This window comes from Adiantum capillus-veneris, chromosome 14 (assembly GCF_014529385.1).
Source record: "Adiantum capillus-veneris isolate H3 chromosome 14, ASM1452938v2, whole genome shotgun sequence".
In the NCBI taxonomy this organism is placed as follows: domain Eukaryota; kingdom Viridiplantae; phylum Streptophyta; class Polypodiopsida; order Polypodiales; family Pteridaceae; genus Adiantum; species Adiantum capillus-veneris.
The window spans coordinates 57,539,042-57,559,648 of NC_140944.1; the positions used below are offsets into that span (position 1 = coordinate 57,539,042).

General features: G+C 48.8%; 1 protein-coding gene across 1 annotated transcript in view; it reads left to right on the forward strand.

Moving 5' to 3' along the window:
* LOC147442432 (P-loop containing nucleoside triphosphate hydrolases superfamily protein) overlaps nucleotides 1-16,071 on the forward strand; it is a 49,326-nt gene extending 33,255 nt beyond the window's left edge. The window contains exons 2-4 of the mRNA XM_086528598.1: nucleotides 14,943-15,074; nucleotides 15,195-15,386; nucleotides 15,473-16,071. Of these exons, the coding sequence (XP_086384724.1) occupies nucleotides 14,943-15,074; nucleotides 15,195-15,386; nucleotides 15,473-15,811 (663 nt within the window). The 3' untranslated portion in view covers nucleotides 15,812-16,071. The remainder of the gene's footprint in view (nucleotides 1-14,942; nucleotides 15,075-15,194; nucleotides 15,387-15,472) is intronic.
* The last annotated feature ends 4,536 nt before the right edge of the window (nucleotides 16,072-20,607 follow it).

Genomic DNA, 20,607 nt, shown 5'->3' on the forward strand with positions numbered 1-20,607 from the left:
GCATGCCTCCTTTTTTTCTCTTTTAAACGTAGGATGACCTTCTACGCGTAGGAAGTCATTTAATTTTTTTTTTTTGGAACCCTTCCCCGCCCCCTCCCCAACTCTCTCTACCATACCTTAAACCCCCCACCCCCGGGCCCCTACTGCCTCGCACTCCACCACCTGCCGCGCCCGTCGTTAATGTGAGTGCACACGCACACCTGGTGACCCCCTTGCGGACGACCCTCCCACTCGCTCAGTTGCCGCACCTGCTGCTAGGGTGGGTGCACACGTCATCTAACTCCCTTGCGGACGGCGATCAAGCATGAGGAAGATGAACGATAAAGCCGACCCCTTGGAGGATGCCATACAAAAATGGAAAGAGGAAATGACGGAGACCGTTACCAAGTTGAACCGCAATCTCTGGGGCACAATAAACATACTCGAAGGACGCGTGTTGATCCAAGAGAACAAGATAAGCACGCTGGAAGACAGAGTGACGGCCCAAGAGGAAGAGATCGCGTCACTCAAGAAAGATCTCGCCGAAGCACGATCAAGAAACACACTGGAAGAGGGCGAACTGCAACCCTCAGTAATCGACGAAATCAACACGATCAAGGAACAAGTACGGGCCATCAAAGAGGGAGAAGAGCAACACAAAGAAATGACGACTTCTTGGGTGGATGTTCTAACCAAAACTCAACCGAAGGCGGACGAAGCCGAGAAATGGATCAAGGTGGCCAAGAAAGGAAAAGGCAAGGAGATAACGCCCACGTCCACACCCAACAACAATATCAATCAGACGCTAGAGGAGGAGCAGAGGAGAAGGGTGCGCGCTTTACATGTGAGAATTTGCGGTCTTAACGACAAAAGCAATGTGGATGAAGAAGTAAAAGAACTCACAACCTTGATGGGGATTCCTGAGCCGACGCACACAAGGGCATGGAGAGTGGGCAACATAAAGAAAAATGGAAGCAATGGAGAAACCTGAAAAGAAAGAGCACTCATCCTCCGTTTTCCCTCCATGGAAGCAAAGAAGTCATTCCTGAAGAAAAGACCAACTCTCAAAGAGACTGGCATCTTTCTCGGGGATGATCTCACCCTCTCGCAGATTGCTCATATGCAAGAAGTAATGCCGGAGATTAGAGCGGCAAGGGGAAAAGGCAAGATTGCTTTTTACCGAGACGGGAAAGTGGTGATACTAGAGCGACGCTCCACATGACGGTGCGAGACTTATGGGACCACACTCAGAGTGGCTGCCTGGAACTGCAATGGATCTATGCGTCTTGATGTGGGGGCTTTTGAGGATAGCTTTACTGGAAGAGTCATCATCTTTTACTCTGAGACACACCAGGCCCCTGGGCAATCCATGCCTCACATCAACGGATACAGGTGGGAGACAGCCTATAGACAGGAAACACGCTCAGAGCACAGAGGGCGGGGCTCGGGAGGAGTGGCAGTGTTATTTAGAGAGGATCTGCAGCCACTGATACATATAGCCTGCAGGGATGAGCAGGCCAGGTACATGTGGGTGAGACTGAAAGCGGAGACAGGCAGATACCTCTATGTAGCTATTTGCTACTTTCCCCCAAGTACATCAGTTTATGCATCACCCAGAGGACAGTCCCCTTTCTCTATTTTATATGATGACATATGGGAGTTTTCTAGGGACGGTGACATTATCATCCTAGGGGACTTCAATGCTAGGACTGCCCATCACCAGGCAATGTTTTATGATACTTCAGAGGAGATGCTAAGAGAACTAGATGTTGAAGAGACGGGCCTTTCCAGAATATCACACGATATGGAATATACTGAGTATGGGCGACACCTGATAGACATGGGCACTGCACATGGATTGGCCATCTTGAACGGCCTACAGAGATTTCCTGCAGCAGTGGGAGGATTTACATGCTTCCCACACAGACATGGAGCCAGCACAGTGGACTATGTCATGGCACAGCCGAATCTCATCTCCAGTATCCAGGATCTCACAGTTGGGCCCAGACCGGTCGGGGTGGCAGTGGATCATGCTCTGGTGTCAATGACCATCTCCTTCCAGTTCAGTGTAGCACACAGGCCACGAGTAGCAGCCCCTACTCGCTACACATTCACACGGGAGACGGATTCTGTATACATGGACGGAATCTACAGACGCCTATGCATTGAGGACCCGGGGCGACCTCTGGAGGAGCTAACTACTATACTGACACAGACTACATGAGGCAGCAACAGAAGCCTACCCACACACCCAACCTGAGCAGAGCCGCCGATCGGGGAGCATGCCTCAGAACAACTGGTATAACGAGGAGTGCCGCCAGACTAGAGCCAGACTTCAGAGGGAGGTGTTGTTAGGGGACGTCACTCACAGACAGTCACAAATTGACTTTCGACGCTTGGTGCGGCGAAAGAAGAAGGCTTTTTTGGCTCGACTCGAGCAGGATCTATATCAACTATTCTTGAGTCAGGACTCGCGTGAGGCGTGGCGGCTCTTTCATGAGCAGTCCCCCCCCCCCCCCCCCCCCCCGGCTATTTCCTCCACAGAGACATGGGGTCAATACGCATAATCTTTGTACACAGTACTTGGACAGCCGCCCCTCCCCAACCCCCCCGATCCATGCCCACATGCATGTGGCTTTTTCACCGCTGAGATGGTGAAGAAAGCTATTGACAGGATGAAGACTGGGAGAGCATATGATCATGATGGCCTAGTCGCTGAGCATTTCATGCATGCCAAAGACCTACTAGCAGAGCTCCTAGCAGTTATGTTTAACCGGGCCATGTGTGAGGGCCTACCGAACACTTGGAGCCTATACACGATCGTACCTATCTTCAAATCAGGAGACCCCATGGAGCCTGGGAATTATCGCACTATTATGATTGGGCACACACTAGCACGGTTGTATGCATCCATTCTTGAGCAACAATTGAGTAGATGGGCAGAGAGGGAAGGAATACGTGCAACTGGGCAGGCAGGATTCAGGAGAGGCTTCTCCACTCTTGACCATATCCTAACACTCAGGGCCATCATCGAGGAAGGCAAATCTCATAGGAGACAGATCTATTGTAGCTTTGTGGACTTCCGCAAAGCTTTTGAAACAGTATCCAGAGCTAGATTGATGCGTAGATTACAGGAAATGGGAGTACCCACAGAGCTCATTTGGAGGATCATGGCATTATACAGATCAGTGGTAGGGCATGTACGCACCCCGGAGGGACTTTCTACACCGGTTCACTCCACTATTGGGGTGAAGCAGGGCTGCCCGCTCTCTCCTACCCTTTTCGGTATGTATGTGGATGAGGTTTCTGACTACATTGACAGCGATGGGGATAAAGGTGCTCAGTTGGCAGGGACATGGATTCCACTTTTGTTATATGCTGATGACATAGTGTTGATCTCCGAATCCCCAGAGGGAATGCAACGTCAATTGGATGCTTTGCACACGTTTACACACGAAAGTGGTCTGTCTGTCAACCTGGGTAAAACCAAGGTTATGGTGTTTAACACCACCCCACAGTGGATCAGGAGGTCAGCACCTACATTCACATACGGCCAAGAGATTGTGGAGTACACAGACGCTTACACTTACCTTGGAGTGGTTTTTAGCGGACCTACATTCTCACTCAGAAGAGCAGCAGAGACTAGACTTACTAGAGCCCACGCAGCATTGGGTAGATTGGAGAGGATGTGTTCGCAGGTTCAGTTTCAGGAGACCCGGACGAAGCTCTAGCTCTTTGACACTTTGGTGGCTTCAGCACTGCTCTATGGAACCGAGATATGGGGACCTTCACTGGATCACCACGGGAGGCCGGGTCGCTCATACGGATGGGGGAACATGGAGAAACCTCTCGTCTCTATGATCTCGCGGCTCATTAGAGCCAAGGCATCAGTACCACGTGCCAGTATCTGAGCAGAGCTAGCGGCCCCCCCGTGGGGGCGCTCACCAGATCAGTCTCCTTCATAAACCGCACATGGGAACTTCCTAGAGATAGATATGCTCGCATAGCACTTGAATCCTCTTGACAGTTAGCCATACAAGGAGATACAACATGCTGGTATGGGGAGATGACATCATGGTTTCGGGCACACGGGTTCAGCATAGACAGGCTGCCACCATTCCATTACTCACTGGATGCACCATTTCTCACTCTTACACAGTCAGAGATCACCAAGCTCATCCGCCAAGACCTAACCCAGCTAGACACCAGGAGGACATGGATACAACCAGCACAGGAATTGGGCACGAAGATGGGTTTCTACAGAGACCACCTTCTCCAGCTTACGGAAGATGGTTTTGTGGCGAGACCCAGATACATGGATACCCACTTGTCTCATGGGATACGCTGTGCTATTGGCCAGTTACGCACATCTTCTCACCAGTTGCGGATTGAGACTGGGAGGTACAGCGGAGTACCAGCAGAGGACAGGACATGCCCCTTGTGTAACACGGAACTTGAGACAGAGCTACACTATACATGCCGCTACCCTGTCTACTACGAGATACGAGGTCGCTTTCACTGCCTGTTCAGAGAGGGTTTTGGACCACTCTCAAGAGTCATGGGATACGAAGATCAGAGATGTCTGGGTTTGTTCTTACTCGAGCTGCGTAGACACAGAGATAGCCTGATGAATGGCGAGGTTAGCCAGTCTCAAAGACAGATCACAGACTTCTTCAAAGCAGACATGGGACGGCCGCAAGAGCCACTCCCACAAAAGAGCCCCCCCTCGTCTCACACCAGAGGCACACTGATTGACCGAGCGATTGAACTAGGGAAATCCAGGCGCCCATGACTGCGAAGAACTACACAGCATCGACGGGTTCTACGACAGAAAATTCGGAGCACGTTGGCCAGGCATGCACGACGCCCGATCAGACTACTAACCATGGAGGAAATTGATGAGATTCGCCAACAACCGATGCTAGATCTCTTGTGATTCAGCCATCCCAACAAGCCACCCAAATTTTCCCGCTTAGTTTTATGCTTGGCTCACATCAACCAGCTTAGGCCCCCATATTAGATATCTTTGTTTTGTAATGTTGTTAGGTTATTTTGTTACTCTGACTTTGTATCAGATCCACCACTTTGTCATTATGGCCTTTTGAAGACATTAATATAACATTTCATTTTCATTTCATTTCTCTCTCTCTCTCTCTCTCTCTCTCTCTCTCTCTCTCTCAAGCATGAACTTTCTTGCACTATGATTGTGGACATCATCCCGCCTTTGACATCTCAGATGCATGTTGATATGGACACAGCTTGGTTTCGCTTTGTTATGCGTGTTCAATGTGTCATCCAAGATTATGGCAAGTATTATTTGTCGCAATTGAGAGAACGAGTTAAACAGACAAAAGATACTTGTCATAGATTAATACACTTGGCTAACAATTCTTCTCTTACGGAGACTCAAATGGCTGAGTTACTCTCTGCTCACACTATGTTACGACATAACGATGAGAGGAAATTGGCCAAATGGCAGACTCAAGCTCGCCAGCATGCTTTTACTGACAAAATTTGTGCTTTTAAACAATTCTTCTAGCATTTGCATCATTGTAGGTAGTCTCAAGCTATCCAAAGAATTAAACTTTCATCAGGGCAGTGGACCTCCTCCTTACAGGAGCTAGCACAAGCCGTGCACTCTCATCATGGCAAGATTTACGTCCCACACAAGAAGCTCGCGCCAAGCGCGTCACTTGTTTCTATTGCATGTTACTCCCATTCTTTCGATGCATAAGGCTCAAGACTTGGAAGTTGCTTTTATTGAGACGGAATTGTATGCTAGCTTGCTTCATCTGGGCCGTTGGAAAGCTCCTAGTTGTAATGGTCTTATTGTGGAAATTTTCTTGTCTTTTTGGGATTACCTAAAGCAGGAACTGCCCTCCTCTTGGAAAGAAGGCTTACTCAAGCTGATACCCAAGCATGCACTATGTGAAGGATTCTCTCATTGGTGACCAATTACACTCATGCTTTTGGTATATAAAATGATGGCAGAAATGCTTGTTAATTGACTCAAGTGGTTTCTGCATGAAGGCTTACATCAATCTTAATATGGCTTCATTCCACGACGTCAAATTACTAATAACCTACCAAATGTCATCATTGGAATGGAATATACGAAATACACTCGACAGGATGTCTTGGTCATGGAGGTTGACATTGAAAAGGCCTTTACCATGCAACATTTGGGATTTGGGCCTAAGCTATCCCGCGTGGTATTTTTCTTGTATCCAAGTTTAAATGGACTCCTCACAGACTCTTGGCCTCTGGAACATTCAGTAAGGCAAGGATGTCCTTTCAGTTCTTTGCTTTATGTAATCGCTACTCACCCCTTGTTTATTTATTTGAATTCCTTGACCTCCACTGGTAGATTGAATGGCCTACATTACCATCCAGGCAGCACTTTATCGGCCAAGATTGCATGGCCTGACATAACCATCTAGGCAGCACTCAAGCCTATGTGGATGACTCTTTATTTATGCCTCGCAATCACTATGATGATGTGGAGCAAATTTTGCATACTCTTCACTTGTTTAGTTTGACGGCAGGACTCAAAGTTAATTTTCGTAAACCCAAGTTATTGCCTTTGAATGAGTATGATTAGGGGAGATTGTTCCTCCACACATCATAGTTGGCTATTTAGGTTATCCATTGGCTTGGGATGTATCAACTAAACTGGACTGGGTACTCGTCTGCCCTCCAAGTTACATTATTGGAAATTGTCCACTTGGCCACTACATGTGCGCCTCAGGATTGTCCAGTGCATTCTCATGGCTTATGTGCAATTTTACTTACCTCTACTATCCTGGTCTCAATTGCGCTTGCAATCCCTTATGTCTAGTATTTTGGAGCATTTCTGGTGCACCTCCTCTCACAGAAAGGGTCTTCGCCTCTTATCTATGGACAAGTTTTTTGGATTTGCAAAGTCATGCTCTAGCTTGGAAAGCTATGATGTCCCTTTATGTCGTCTCTCATTGTTGATTGGAAGGTTGTCCCCTCGCATTTGGCATGGCATGGTCGACAATCCTTTCTAGGCAACTCCCTTCGATTGGAGAGTCTGCATTGGAGCAGGGCATTCTCTTCAACTTTTTTTTTTTTTTTAAGAAAAAGATCCTTCTATTAGTTAATGAAAACTGCCCATAGGGCTACATCCACCTCTGCAAGAGAGGGCTACAACAAGCATGGTGGGGAGACACTCCCAATGAAAAAACAGCATATGTACAATGGGGCTAAATCAAGAGATGGGAGGAGGGAAAAGCCACACAGGTGGACAGTAGTGCCATCTGAGCACCCCCTGGACCATGGAGTAGAACGGCCCAGGGCGCCAGAGTCGAAGGAAAGCCTCGCGGTGCTCCCGCATGCGGTCGGAGCTGCCTTGTAGTCCCTCAAGCTGTCCTCTGAGAGTATGGATCAGCTCTAGCCAAAAGTCACGAACAGTCTCTGCTGGTGGTACAAGGCGAGCCTCAAAGATGCGGAAACAACGGGCCCGCCAGATGAACCAGAGAGCTAGGCCGCTGATGAGCTCCCAACACTCCGCTCTCTCACTGCTCCACTCCTGTGGAGTAAGGTCTGTAGCAGGCTGGAGTGTAGGTCGACCCCCCTGTATCACTATCATCCTGCTGGTGGAAGATAGCTCAAACTGAAGTGCCGGGCCCGTGAGGGTGGACCAAGCCGCTGCCCCCCAAGTGTACTGTCGAGCCGTGGAGAGGGCAGGCATCAGCCGAAGAACTCGTAGCCACACCTGCTGGGCCGAGGGACAGTCCCAAAGACAGTGATGTTGACTCTCCACCAACTGGTCACAGGCTGTACATGCGGCCGAGAGACCACTATGTACAAGCCAGCTCCCTACTGCTGTGGCTTTGTGTGCAACCAACCACTGGAACAAGGTGACGCGCCTCGGCTGTCTGGAGTCCCACAGCCTCTGCCAAAAAGCTGCCAAGAACTCAACTGTGAGACCCTCCTCCTGCCAATGACGTGCTGCAGCGGGGCGGGCCTCACTCTGTGCTGCAAGTATATGACGTCCAAGCCGAACAGTGTACTGAAAGAAAGGGACTCCTGGGCGGTCTGCAGAAGAGAATGGGTCCCTCCAAAGCCACTCACCAGGATCCCACTGTACTCGTGCCAGTGGACAGCACTCCCAAGCCCATAGCCTCGAGTGTCCTGTCTCAAGAGCTGTTGGGTCAGGGTCTATGACGCAAGTCCTCCCACAGATGCCCACAACTCGGATCCTCTGGAAACAACACTCTGCTACCTGCGGGGCCTCTACTGCAACTCTCTGTAGTCGTCCCCCACCCTGAAGCTCGAAGAACAGGGCTGGGACAGTCTCTGAGCAAGCCCTGACTGAAATGAGAACCTCCAGTCGTGTGAAGGCTCCCAGGCGTGAGCCAGTCAGCTGGAACTGACTCTGAGATGTCCTGACACATGCTCTGAACCCCTCTCATGCCCTGTAGCTGGACAACCTGCACCTCCTCTGACAAACCTGTGAACTCTAGCCAGTCACCTAGAGAGCGCGCTGGACCTGCTGCCATGGGACCCCAAGAAACATGAGGCCTACTCCCAACCAAGTGGCCTCGCTGAGTGCTAACCATGGGGTTCCAGACGAGGGGCTGCCGTAGGCGCTCCTCCGTGCACGTCGGCTGTCTCTGCTCTAGGCCACGCCGTAATAGCTCCCAAGAACGAAGCAGACTCACAGCGAATCGGTCCTCCAGTCTCCTGCTCAAACCAACTCGACGCAACTCTGTAAAGATCCATCTGGTCGAAGGTTGCCAAGGGCCTCCTGATTGAGGCACCTTGGCACGAAGCCTCTACAACAAGAACTCCTTCCAGGGCTCCTCGCCTGGAAGAAGTCCTCTGACGACGAACTTCCCAAGAAGGGCTCTGCTCTGCTGTGCTGGATCAATGATCCCAAGCCCTCCCTGAGAACAAGGAAGTGTGATGACCGACCAAGCCACCTTGGCTCGGGCAATCTGAGTGTCGCGACCTGACCAAAGGAAGTTCCTGATCAGCCTCTGTACCTGGCTGATGCAAGAACTCGAGAAGATCCAGCAAGAAGTGATGTACCACATAGTCGCCAACAACACCTGGTTGGCAACTACTACTCTACCAGCCAGCGAAAGTCGGGCTGAGCTCCAATGTAACAGCTTTCTCCTGATGGACAGGAGAAGAGGAGCAATCTGCTGCTCGGGGGACAAATCCAAACCAACCTGACAACCCAAGTACCGAACTCCAGTCCCTGGAGGAATCCACCTGAAACCCTCTCCTGGCATCCAATCTGGCACAGGAGCACTACCAACCGAGAAAGCCACTGTCTTTCTCCAGTTGATCAGTGCGCCCGATGCACAGCAGAAGGTCTCCAAAGCCTGCCCACATCTGTGTAAATTGGCCTCCTGGCCCTCTAAGTACAAGGCTGAGTCGTCGGCAAACTTAGCGTCCAGAAGCTCATCTCCCCGTAGAGGGAGTGCTAAGCCCCTCAAACCAACCTACTGTGACACCAAAAATCTGCTCATCGCCTCCGCATAGAACAGAAAGAGAAAGGGGACAAGAGGACAACCCTGTTTGACCGATCGTGTGAGCATGAAGCGCTCACCTCTACCTCCTGCCAAAAGCACCTGACTGTGAGCCTGTCTGTACAAAGCTGACACCCCTCTGATCCAAGCCTCTGAGAAGCCCATCCTGCGTAGCGTGCCCTCTAGAAAGTCCCAGTCGACTCTGTCGTATGCCTTCTCAAAATCGAGAAGAAGAATCACAAGGTCCTCCCCACGGAGCCGTGCAAGGGCAGAAGCCTCCCAAAAAGTGAAGATGTTGTCAAGGATACTGCGTTCCTTGACAAAACCTGTCTGAGTCCCATGTATAAGGCTCTCCAAAAGTGGCTGAATCCTCAAACTCAGAGCCTTGGCAAGAATTTTGTAGGCTGAGTTGAGAATGGTGATGGGGCGCCACTGTCGAATCTCATCCAAGGAGCCACCCTCCTTAGGAATGAGGTAAATCAGGCCCTCACTCATGCTATCCGGCATCACTCCTGTCTGCAGAATGTACTGAAAGGCACTACAAAGATCTGGGCCAAGCAGGTCCCAGTACTCCAAGAAGAAGCTGGGAGTCAGCCCATCCTCACCTGGACAGCTACCACGAGGGAGGGCCCTAAGAGCCGTGTGCAGCTCCTCAAGCTGAAGAGGTAACTCAAGCCTTTGCCGCATCTCCTGAGTCACAAGACAGGGCATCTGTGCCCAAACCTGCTCCCTGCATACATCATGTCTCTCTGACTCGGGCTCAGCCGACAGTAGCTCACTGTAAAAGTCAGTAGCGACTGCACGCATATCCTCAGGCTCACAAACAACTGACCCATCGGGTCTCCTCAATTGATTGACCTTGGCATGCGAGTGCCGAGGTCCCACTGTCTCAAAAAAACCACCTGTCACCCTGTCACCCACCTGAGTCCACTGAGATGCCTGTCGATGAAAGGCAAACTCATGGCGCCTCTCCTCTGTGCAACCAAGCTCCTGTCGAGCCTGCTATAAGTGCTCCTCCAACCATGGACTGTCTGGCTGCTGCTCCTGCATCCTCTGTAGTGAAGCAATGCCTCGTCTGAGACGCTGCACCTCCTCTCTCGCTGCAGCCCGTCGAGCCAGAGACTCCTGGAGAAAGAAGTGGCTAAGCTGAGCTAGGCCTGAGGCCACTCTGTCTGCAGGTGGAGCCTGGCTGTCCATGCCCTCTGTCCATAGAGCCTCGACCCTCTCTCTGAGTGCTGAGTCCAACAAGACCCGCTCTGGGATGCGAAGCATCGTGCTCCCACTCCTCTGCCTATCTGCCACTGTGAGAATCACTGGTGCATGGTCCGAGAAGGATGTCCCTGCCAGGATGCCCACTGATCCCCCCAAGTCACTGAAGTGGTCACTAGTGTAGAAGCGATCTATGCGCGATAGATTCACTCCTCCCACTCTGCGGTCCGATCTAGAGAAGGCAAGACTCTCTGGAGGCCTCACAAAGCCAGAATGCTGCCATGTATCCGAGACCCTCAGCGTCATACAAAACCTCTCCCAAGCTGCTAACTCGACTCCATGCACAGTAGCATGGCTGCCTCCGATCCTGTCAGAAGGGTCCTCCAACATGTTGAAGTCCCCTCCTACACACCACTGGTCAACCTGTGGCAAAGACTCAACAAATCTGTGACCAAAACTCTGCACGAGCACTCGCCACATTGGGCGCATAGATGTTCAGGAAACCCACAAGGCTACCCTGAACCTGCATAGTAATCCACTGAGCCCTGCCTGGTACAATAATCCCTCTGCCCACAATGGCCTGCTGAAGTGAGTCCGCAATAGTCATACATACCCCACCCTGGATGCCTCCAGGTCCAAAAGGAGCTGACCAAAAGGTATCATAACGTCGACGCAAAATCTGACCACATCGCCGAATGCGGCTCTCAGACAAATGGTGCTCCTGAAGCATAAGGAGATCAATCTCTCCTCCCACAAGGCAACGCTGAAGCTCCTGACGCAATCGGCCCCGCTGTCGCTGAAACTGGGGCCCACCTAGTCCCTGCACGTTCCATGAGACGATCCTCATGGGGAGCGAGAGAGAACAGATGCTGCCGCAGCAGCAAGACGAGCTACCTTCGAAGCAGGCTTGGATGGGGAGTAATCCGCATCCGAGCGTCCTCTAGATAGGCGAGACTGCAGTGAGTGCTTGGTCCAAGCCCAAGCAGAGCGAGCCGTGCGTAAAGCAACCTCCTCTGTCCAGGAGTCCTCATGAATGAATACATAGCAAGGCAAACACTGCGTATCAGCAAAAAAGTACACCACAATGTGTCTACATCCTGCTGAGTCTGGGGGTGTCACCGCAAACTTGGCCAGTGGCCACAACGTCTGCAGCAAATCTGTAACGCCAAGTTCTCCCATGTGGTGAGAGAACTCGAGAACTTGTGTATGCAACCATCCCACCACTGAGTCGAGGGACCACTCTGTCTCAGTCCTGCCACAGAGGGGGAAGGAGAAACCAACTGCTGAGTCCAAGGCCTCTGTCCCCCTATCGGCGAGGAACAAAGTGTGGACTCTGAAGCAGGCTGCCTCGTGGTCTGCTGCTGAGTCGCCAAGAAAACGAGTAAACCCGTAATCGAAGAAATCCCAGCGGCGTCGGAGGTCAATGCTCGTCAAACCACGCGGGATAGCTGCAAGAGAAGATGTCTGAATCTGCAGAGGGGGCCGCATGAAGGGCTGACCCTCTCTCGCTAGGCGACTCGTGGCAAAGGCGCTGCCAAGAGATCTCCTAGCCGCCGGCGAGGGTCCAGTCTCCTGAGCCGACTGAGGTACTGAAGCAGGAGGAGGGGGAGAAGGGGCTGGGGGGGGCGGGGGAGAGGAGAAGCGGGGTGGGGCGGCAGAGACATGGGGGGGGCGAGGTGGGGGGTGAGCGGTAGCAGAGGGCGGGGGAGGGCATGAGGAGGAGGAGGGGAGATCGGAAGGCGGAGCGGTTGGCGAGGGTGAAGCGGAGGTGGAGGCTGGCGAAGGAGGCTCCTCCTGCTCAAGAGGCCCAAAGCGGTTCCCCGTGGGAACCCACTGCTGCTGAGTAGGCACCTGGGGGCCACTCTGAGTGCCAGGCTGACGCTGTGGCCCCTGGCGTCGACGGCCACGGGCCTGCTGCCACCCCTCCTCCGCTGGAGCCCCAGGCTCGGAGGGTGGCGCTGAATCTGTGCTCTGTGTCGCTGGCTGTGGCTGCGGCCTAGCCTTGGCAGGTTGGGGTTGAGGCTGGGGTGCGGGTCGTGGTCTCCTCCGTGGACAGGCCTTCGCTAGGTGGCCCATCTGTCTGCAAATGAAGCACTGGTTCGGGAGACCCGAGTACTCCACACTCTGTCGAAACCAACCCCCACTCACCCGAGGCAAAAGGATGACCTTCGGGAGCGTGTGGGTATCTCTGACCAAAACTCGAACTGAAGGGATGCCAGCCGCCTTGGCAGCTACTGATGCTGCCGTACGAGGTGTCTCCAGGACTGTCCCGATGGCGGAGCCAATCCTGGAGAGAAGTGGAAGGTACTCCCTCCGTAAACCCGGAAAGCAGACTGAGATGGGGATGTCTGCCTCCTCTACTAGCACATCCGAAGTCGGGTCAAAACCATGTCGCCACTGTCGAAAGTGGGCGCGTGATGCTCGGATGGCCAGTGGACTCATAGCAATGACCTTGGAAGCCATCTCGGAAGTCTCGAACTCAATCTGGTAGTACCCCCATCCGAGAATCTGGACATCCAAGATCTTGCCCACCTCTGAGAGAAGGCGGGCCTAGATAAGGTCTCGCAGCCCTCCTCTGCTAGGTCGAGTGCCGAGAACCTTGCAGATGACCGAAGTCGCCTGCAATCTCTCTACCTCTGCGGCAAGGCTCGCTTGCTCTGTAGGCGAGAGAGCAAGTCGAATGGTGGGCTCAGCGGGGTCGGGCGAGGGGGCTTCATCAGAGTCCCTCTGTGGCGAAGCTGGAGCCTCCATTTGTGTCTGCTGCTGTAGGGGAGGGGCGGAGAAACGTAGTCGAAAAACGAAGCTTTTGCAGGACCGAACCCGTCACTGGTACTGGCGAGGCCCAACGAGCAGGATGGCCGTCGTGAGGAAGGATTGGGAGGCGGGGCTGGGGGGCTGAGGCAGAAAACGGGGCGGCAGGCGGGAGTGGGGGAAAGCTGGCGAGCAGGTGGGCAGGGCGGGCATAGGGCTGCGGGCAGGCTGGGCAGCGCGCTGGCGTACGCGCAGCAGGTGCGGGCGGCGAGGGCAGGGGGGGAATGGCCAGCGGTGGCGCACGAGGGCAGGGGGGGGAGGGGCAGGGGGAGGTTGCAATGGCGAGTGGGTAGCGCAACAGCAGCAGCGAGCTGTATCAACTTTTTTGCTTATGAAAAACCTCTGTTCTTCTTCTCTGATGCACGATGTCATTCTCTTCAACTTTGGTCCAGCGCTCTCTTCACGAGGCGTATTTTCTCTCTCAAAAAGGAATATGCCTGGTACATCAAGTGGTGGATGACACGGGTCATGTTCTTTCGTTCTCTGATGCGGTGTCTCGTTTTTGGGTAGGACGACTCCTCTTTGGCAGGAGATTCAAAGGATGCTTGCCGATCTTTCACCCATTCCTCCTTTGAATGTGGACTTCTGCTTCTCTGATTGGCATCTTGCTGCTACCAAACTGGAATGCATTTCAGCCAGCAATATTTATGCCCTCTTGCAATCTGATGCGTGGATTGTGCGTCATGGGAATCACAGCCGTGGTCACTCTCCAAGTCATCCTCGTGGTGACAACAAACATTGTCTAGCATTTGGCAGTCATCTACCTTTGAAGGAACGTATTTTCTTGTGGCGCTGCTTGGTGGGAGCTCTCCTTGTTGGCAGCTTGTTGCATGCACGACATTTGTGCCTTCTTGTTGTCTCAGATGCCATGAAGCTGAGAGACTGTGCCACACTTATTGTGGGGTTGTCGCTCGCTTGAGATCCTTCATTCGGCAAGTGTCGGCTGCTCTTCGGCTGCGTTTTCCCTCCGGCACTTTCCACAGACGGTTTTGGCTTTTTGGGGTGCTCCAGTTTCCGCAGTCTCAGTTTACGGTCTTTTATAATTGGGTCAGATTTTGGGCTTTGTGGGCCATTTGGCACCACCGGAACTCATTAATGTTTCAAGGCACTGATGTTGACCTGTTTCCCTATTTCAAATTGTCGCTTGGTCAAGCGCTACATTTCACTTATGATGCTGGGGACATCACTCTCGATGCCTATAGGATTTACTTTGACTGTTTCTAGCCCTCGGAGCCTCATGGTGCTCCGCCTTTTTTCTCTCTTACTTTTCGTGGGTTTTCCTCGCTTTGAGGTTTCCCACTTCTAAATTCCATCAACAAGATTTACAAAAAAAAAAGTGTGTACATTACCACTCAGTTTCAAGGTTTGTTGCAGTTTTCCTAATGGCATGGTACAAACTCATAATCATTTTTGTCGTAACTTTTTTGCATGGAATTGCAGGAGTTGCGGCTAAAAGAAATAGAACAAGCACTAGGTTCGCCTCTTGCAACAGGTCCACAAGCACCACCTCCAAAACCTCTGGTTCTGGTAATAAGTGGTCCCAGTGGTGTTGGCAAAGATGCAGTAATCAATGTAAGTTCTTGCTTTATCAAATTCGGGTTCTAGAATCTGTATGGGCTGCTCTTATATTGCAATTGTGTGAGGGTATTTGTCATATGTATGTTTATTTTTGTGGGTGCCTTCTTCTTATAGAGACTTAAAGAAGTAAGAGATGAGATACACTTTGTGGTCACAGCCACTACTCGACCAAGACGGCCCAGAGAAGTGGATGGCAAAGACTATTTTTTTGTTACAAGGGAACAATTCGAGGCAATGATCCGAAACAATGAGCTTCTTGAATATGCAATTGTGTATGGGGATTTCAAGGGAATTCCAAAGAGGCAGGTAAACGTCAGTGGCGTTTTGCACTCATGAACCTCCACGTTTCTCTTCCTCTTATCAGTAAGAGTGTGTCGTGATCAATTTTACAGGTTCGAGATTGTCTTGTGAAAGGGTTTGATGTTGTTTTGCGCGTCGATGTACAAGGTGCTGCGACCATCCGGACAATCTTGGGGTCGAATGCTGTATTCATCTTTTTAGTGGCAGAAAGCGAAGCTGCACTTGTGAAGCGGTTGGTTGCAAGGAAAACGGAGACAAAGGACAAACTTCTGCTGCGGATTGCTACAGCTAGAGAAGAACTGAAGCGAATGAATGAGTTCGATTACGTGGTCGTGAATGCGGAAGGTCAGCTAGAGAAAGCTGTCTCTCTGATAAGTCACATTATTGATGCAGAGAAAGCTCGGGTGCATCAACGAGAAGCCAGTTTGTGACTCTCCCTCTTCCCCTCTCTCTCTCTCTCACACACACACACGCACACACCCTAGTGTGCTATACACCGACCCACAAGTGAATATCCTGTGTTTCAATTTGGGCTCCCTGTTGCCACCATATGGATGAAACAGAGGCTGTTAGCATTCATTCAGTTTTGGGTTCCTGTTGTTCATTTGTTCATTGTGAAATATTATCAGTTTGTAGGTCTTAGTCAATTGTAAGATCAGTTTGGGTCGGCATTTTATGGTTGCTTCGAATATTTGTTGCTGCAAGGTCTATGGACTCTTCTTGATGTGTCAAATTTTGTGACTTAATGCAAGATTAGGAAATACTACTACCTGCTACAATGGCATTAAGCTTTGAATGTCTGTTGCTTGGTCCTTCCTTTTATTCAATAGAAGGGGGATTCTCAAGTGGGCATTCTAAAACAAAAAGAAGTCGTATAATGAGGCTCTTAAATGGAGGGAGTATTTCACAAACGAAAAAACGAAAAAAGATGTCTAGTCATATGAGCCTCTTAAAAGAAGGGTGTAATTTAGAAAATAAAAAATAATGAAGATGTTAAAACGTTTGCCCAACTCCCTTCTTTACTAAGGCTTGTTTTAGAAAGCCAAAAGGTTGCATGGTGAAAGAACTCATTGCTGGCACATACTTCACAAGTTTTATGGACTCCAATCAATGCTAAAAGACTACCAGTAACAGTGGATATAATTATTAAGTCTTTTAAACATTTGAACTTTCTTGATGCCTACCTCCTTTGCCTTCTGTTCTCTTATGCTTTTTAATGATCTCTTATAACAAGAAGTCATTTGTGTATGTCACTTTGGCCGGAACCACGGCCGTGTACACATCTACCTTACCTAAAGTGGAGTGTACACATTAGAATTTGAACAGGCCACATGCCATGTAAGGTCAAGACATTGTCATTATAATCTACCCTACATTATTAAAAAGCTGAGTAATTTTGGGCAGCACTTCTATGTCTTTTTGCCTCAAGATGCAATTTGCATATAGCATTGCTTTGACTCACCAATTATGTAAGTTTGGTCATTGTTATTGTGGATCTACACTAAGCTCCATGGGCTTGACTAGTTTCGCACACCAATTCTATGTCTGGCTCCACTCTAGAAGAAGAGGAAGAGAAGTTTTTAGTGTCGAAGGAACAATCCCAAGAGACCTTGTAGATCTATCCGAGTATTGAAAAGACCCGTTCTTCAAGAGAGAATTGGGATAATCAATCTACCACACTTAAATGATAGAAATGTAGGATGAAACAAGACATGTGTATCTACGGATAACCAATACTAGTTCAAAGTGTGTGGGGATCATTTTCTCAAGGATATTGCACAAACAGATCCACTTTTATGGGGGCTGAATGTATGAGGGCAGCGATAGACAATCATTTTATGCATCAACCATGTGCTATAAGGCTTTGAGAGGTGTAACTATGTAGGGTGGAATTTCCCTCATGCTTCATCTTGATTACATAAAGCACACATACATATTAGATTAGAAACTTACATCAATGATTATTCATTACATTGTTGTTGGTATCAATTAAGATATGTTTTAGAGGATGGGGTGCTAGTATTACCTTAAGAAGTTACAAGTAGCCTAGAAATATGAAGAATAGAAGATAAGCTCGAGCTCAAGCAAAGAACACACGGACTCACACTCCAATACACAAGGTGAGGTTGTGACTGCTACTTCACCTTCTTCCTCACAAAGATACTAAGACAACGATAAGAGGTGGCATGAAACACAACTATGAGTAACATACCATTAGTCATAATCCATAACATGGACATGCTTAGAGTAAATGTGGGGACAATGGAGAATAGTTGCATGTTGATAGGTTAGTGGTGCTTAGTACATGTGCTTGCTATTGTAATAGTTACATAGCACTTAGTGAGTGTTAGGCCATTGTCATTTGAGCTTATTTTTATATTATTGGCTCCTAGTATAATTTAAAGCTATTGAGTGTGACATATCAATAGTTTGACATCCATAAAACTTCTTAAGTCGCAATGCCTTTGTAAATTTATTTGCTTTTATTGTTTGTGATCGTAATCAAGTTGATTTCGTGTCGTGATTCTATCTGGAATGAAATGAAAGAAAACCCAATATGTTTGGTTTATGCGTGATACAATGTTCTCCATGTGTGTCAAACTTCATGTTAGATCTAATTTCAAATGAGGTAGTAACTTGCGAAAAAGCTACGTCACATTTTAATGCTTATAGCTCCTCGATAATCTTTCTTTGTGTTTACCATATAAAGCAATGACGGGATGTTTCTAGCTACTTCGACATTGTCGCTCCCAAAGGAGTATAAAAGTCCATTGATAGATCACTTAATTCTTAATACCATACCATTAGCTAGATTTGCATTTGTGTAGTTATACACCTCAAATGAAATATTTGCTAGATTATATGATTCATAAAACAAGGCATAATTCTCCATACCTTTTGGGTACCTCAAGATGCACCTCCACAATCTAAAGATTAAGCTAACAATGATCTTCTTGCACATTGTGGATCTTTCCAAAGCATAACATGTTTATTGCATTCAATATACCTTTTTCTTTTAGTGGTGTAATAATGGGCTTACAATCACCTATACCATACACATGTTTTTCATAGCATGGTATGGTTGATTGTAAGCCCATTATCATACCACTATTAAAAAAAAGGACCAATTGCATGGTTTGGTGGTACAGAAAAGAGGACTAATTATTATTCTAGTGGTATCTGCATGGTTTTGTGGTACAAAAAAAGGAGCAATTTTTATTCTACCAATGAAAAGTGGGACCAGTAAAATTTTGTGGTTTGGGTCAAAAAGTATCGAACTTTCCATTTTTGGGTTCTTCTTCAAACCTCTATCCAATGATATCATATGATAGGTAGTTTCTCATGTGACTTAGATAAATCGTATTGCAAAGATTTGTCAAAGGGAATATCAAAGACACTCGTTTTTGAACCACCAAACCATGCTTTTACCTACATATTAAACATATAATTTAGCAATGGAAAACAAACACCATGCAAATTATAAATAAAAATGCCAAGAAAATAGTGCACATTCATGGAATAAAACATCACCTCCACCTTTATGGTCATCTTCAAAAATAAGAATAACCAATTTAGTTTCTCTATGCTACGCCCATACATCTAACTATTGCATGAAGGAGGGGCTTGTTACAATCCTTACAATGATCTTGTAATATCTTGTATTGGGTTTGTTTTGGGGGAGGGGGGGGACGGGGGCCCTTCAAATGTGTGTAATTTTCTCACAATTTACATTTAGTACGACCGACTCAAATCATCATTTTGGTGGTTGATCCGTGCAAACCTCTTTTCACAAATCATTGTGCAAAATTGTATTTTCTATGTCCATTCAATGCAAAAACCAACCCCAATCGCACATTTTTCATCTTAGACCAAATACTAATTTCTATTCCTTATGCGTCTAACATTTCAAATCAATCACAACCTCAATAACTTTAAATGAGAAGCATGCGATGCCGCTGGCCATGGAAGCCTTCGAAGAGCCTGCAGAGGGCAGCGTCGACATCGTGTAATACCAGGGAGGGCATAAGATACAAATCGAGAGCCATCTCCACTCCTGCAAGCCATTCCTCCTCCTCTCTCCCCATTCATGACAGGGTCACAACGAAGAGGAGCAAAAGATAACTGTTTTAGTCTTCGCCATGATCTACGACGCCCATCCTCCCAATGGCTGAACCCTGCGCAAGTCCACGCTTCAGCTCCACGACCACACACCTAAGATCCTTTTGCGTACAATGCCCTCGTCGCAACAAAAATCAATCTCTCTCTCTCTCTCTCTCTCTCTCTCTCTCTCTCTCTCTCTCTCTCTCTGGCTGCTCGAGCCTCATCAGCAGTATCCACCAACTGATCTCTCTATCTCCTGCAGCACCGCTATTCTCCATCATGGAGTGCTCTACTACGCTCCCTGCTCTGCATTCCTCTGTAGACACTGGATTCTGATTCAATGCAGCATTGCCCATGCAGTAGGCTCAAACTTTGACTCTCTCTGTCTCTCTTTCTCTCTCGGTGCACGCCCTTGCACTAAACCATCGTGCTTTCCACCGCTTGCATCGGAACCTCAGAGCTACTGTCAATCACAACGGTGAAGAGCCGTTTGGGTGGCACGAAGCAAGCTGACTCGTCTCGAAGCCCTGTCAACGACAGCCGCAATTAATGCGCAACATTTCCTTGGGGCAAACGGCTCTGCATGTGCGCAAGAAACCGGTGGCCTCTGCTTTGCTCGACTTCAACCGGAACGCCACCGAGGCATGTGCATGTGCAAGACATCATCGCGTTCACTCAAAACATATGACTACAACCACATTGCCTATCTGCAACCTCAAAAAATATCTTCTCTCTCCACCACGTGCCCTCCGACTTCCCTCTACCACTCACTTCTAAACTTCATCACAAAATGGGATCTTTCAAGATACCCCTTTAAAACACCCCAAAACCAAAATAAATTGGCCGGGCCTACTGCCATCATAGTTGGTGCTTATATATCCATCATTATATTGCTCCACTATGTCCAATCACCTATAATACATAGTATTCCTTCCTTAGGCAAAGGCACTAGGTCCCATACGATAAACGGATTTTCCTCAATGCATATTACCAATAGTCTCACAAAAGCAAGTAGAATAAAATTTGTGCAATCTTTTCCATACATGCAAAAACCAAGGCATGTCCCTCTAGTATTTTTCTCATTTGTTTTGATAAGAATCAGCCAAGATGCCATTTAAAAACTAAT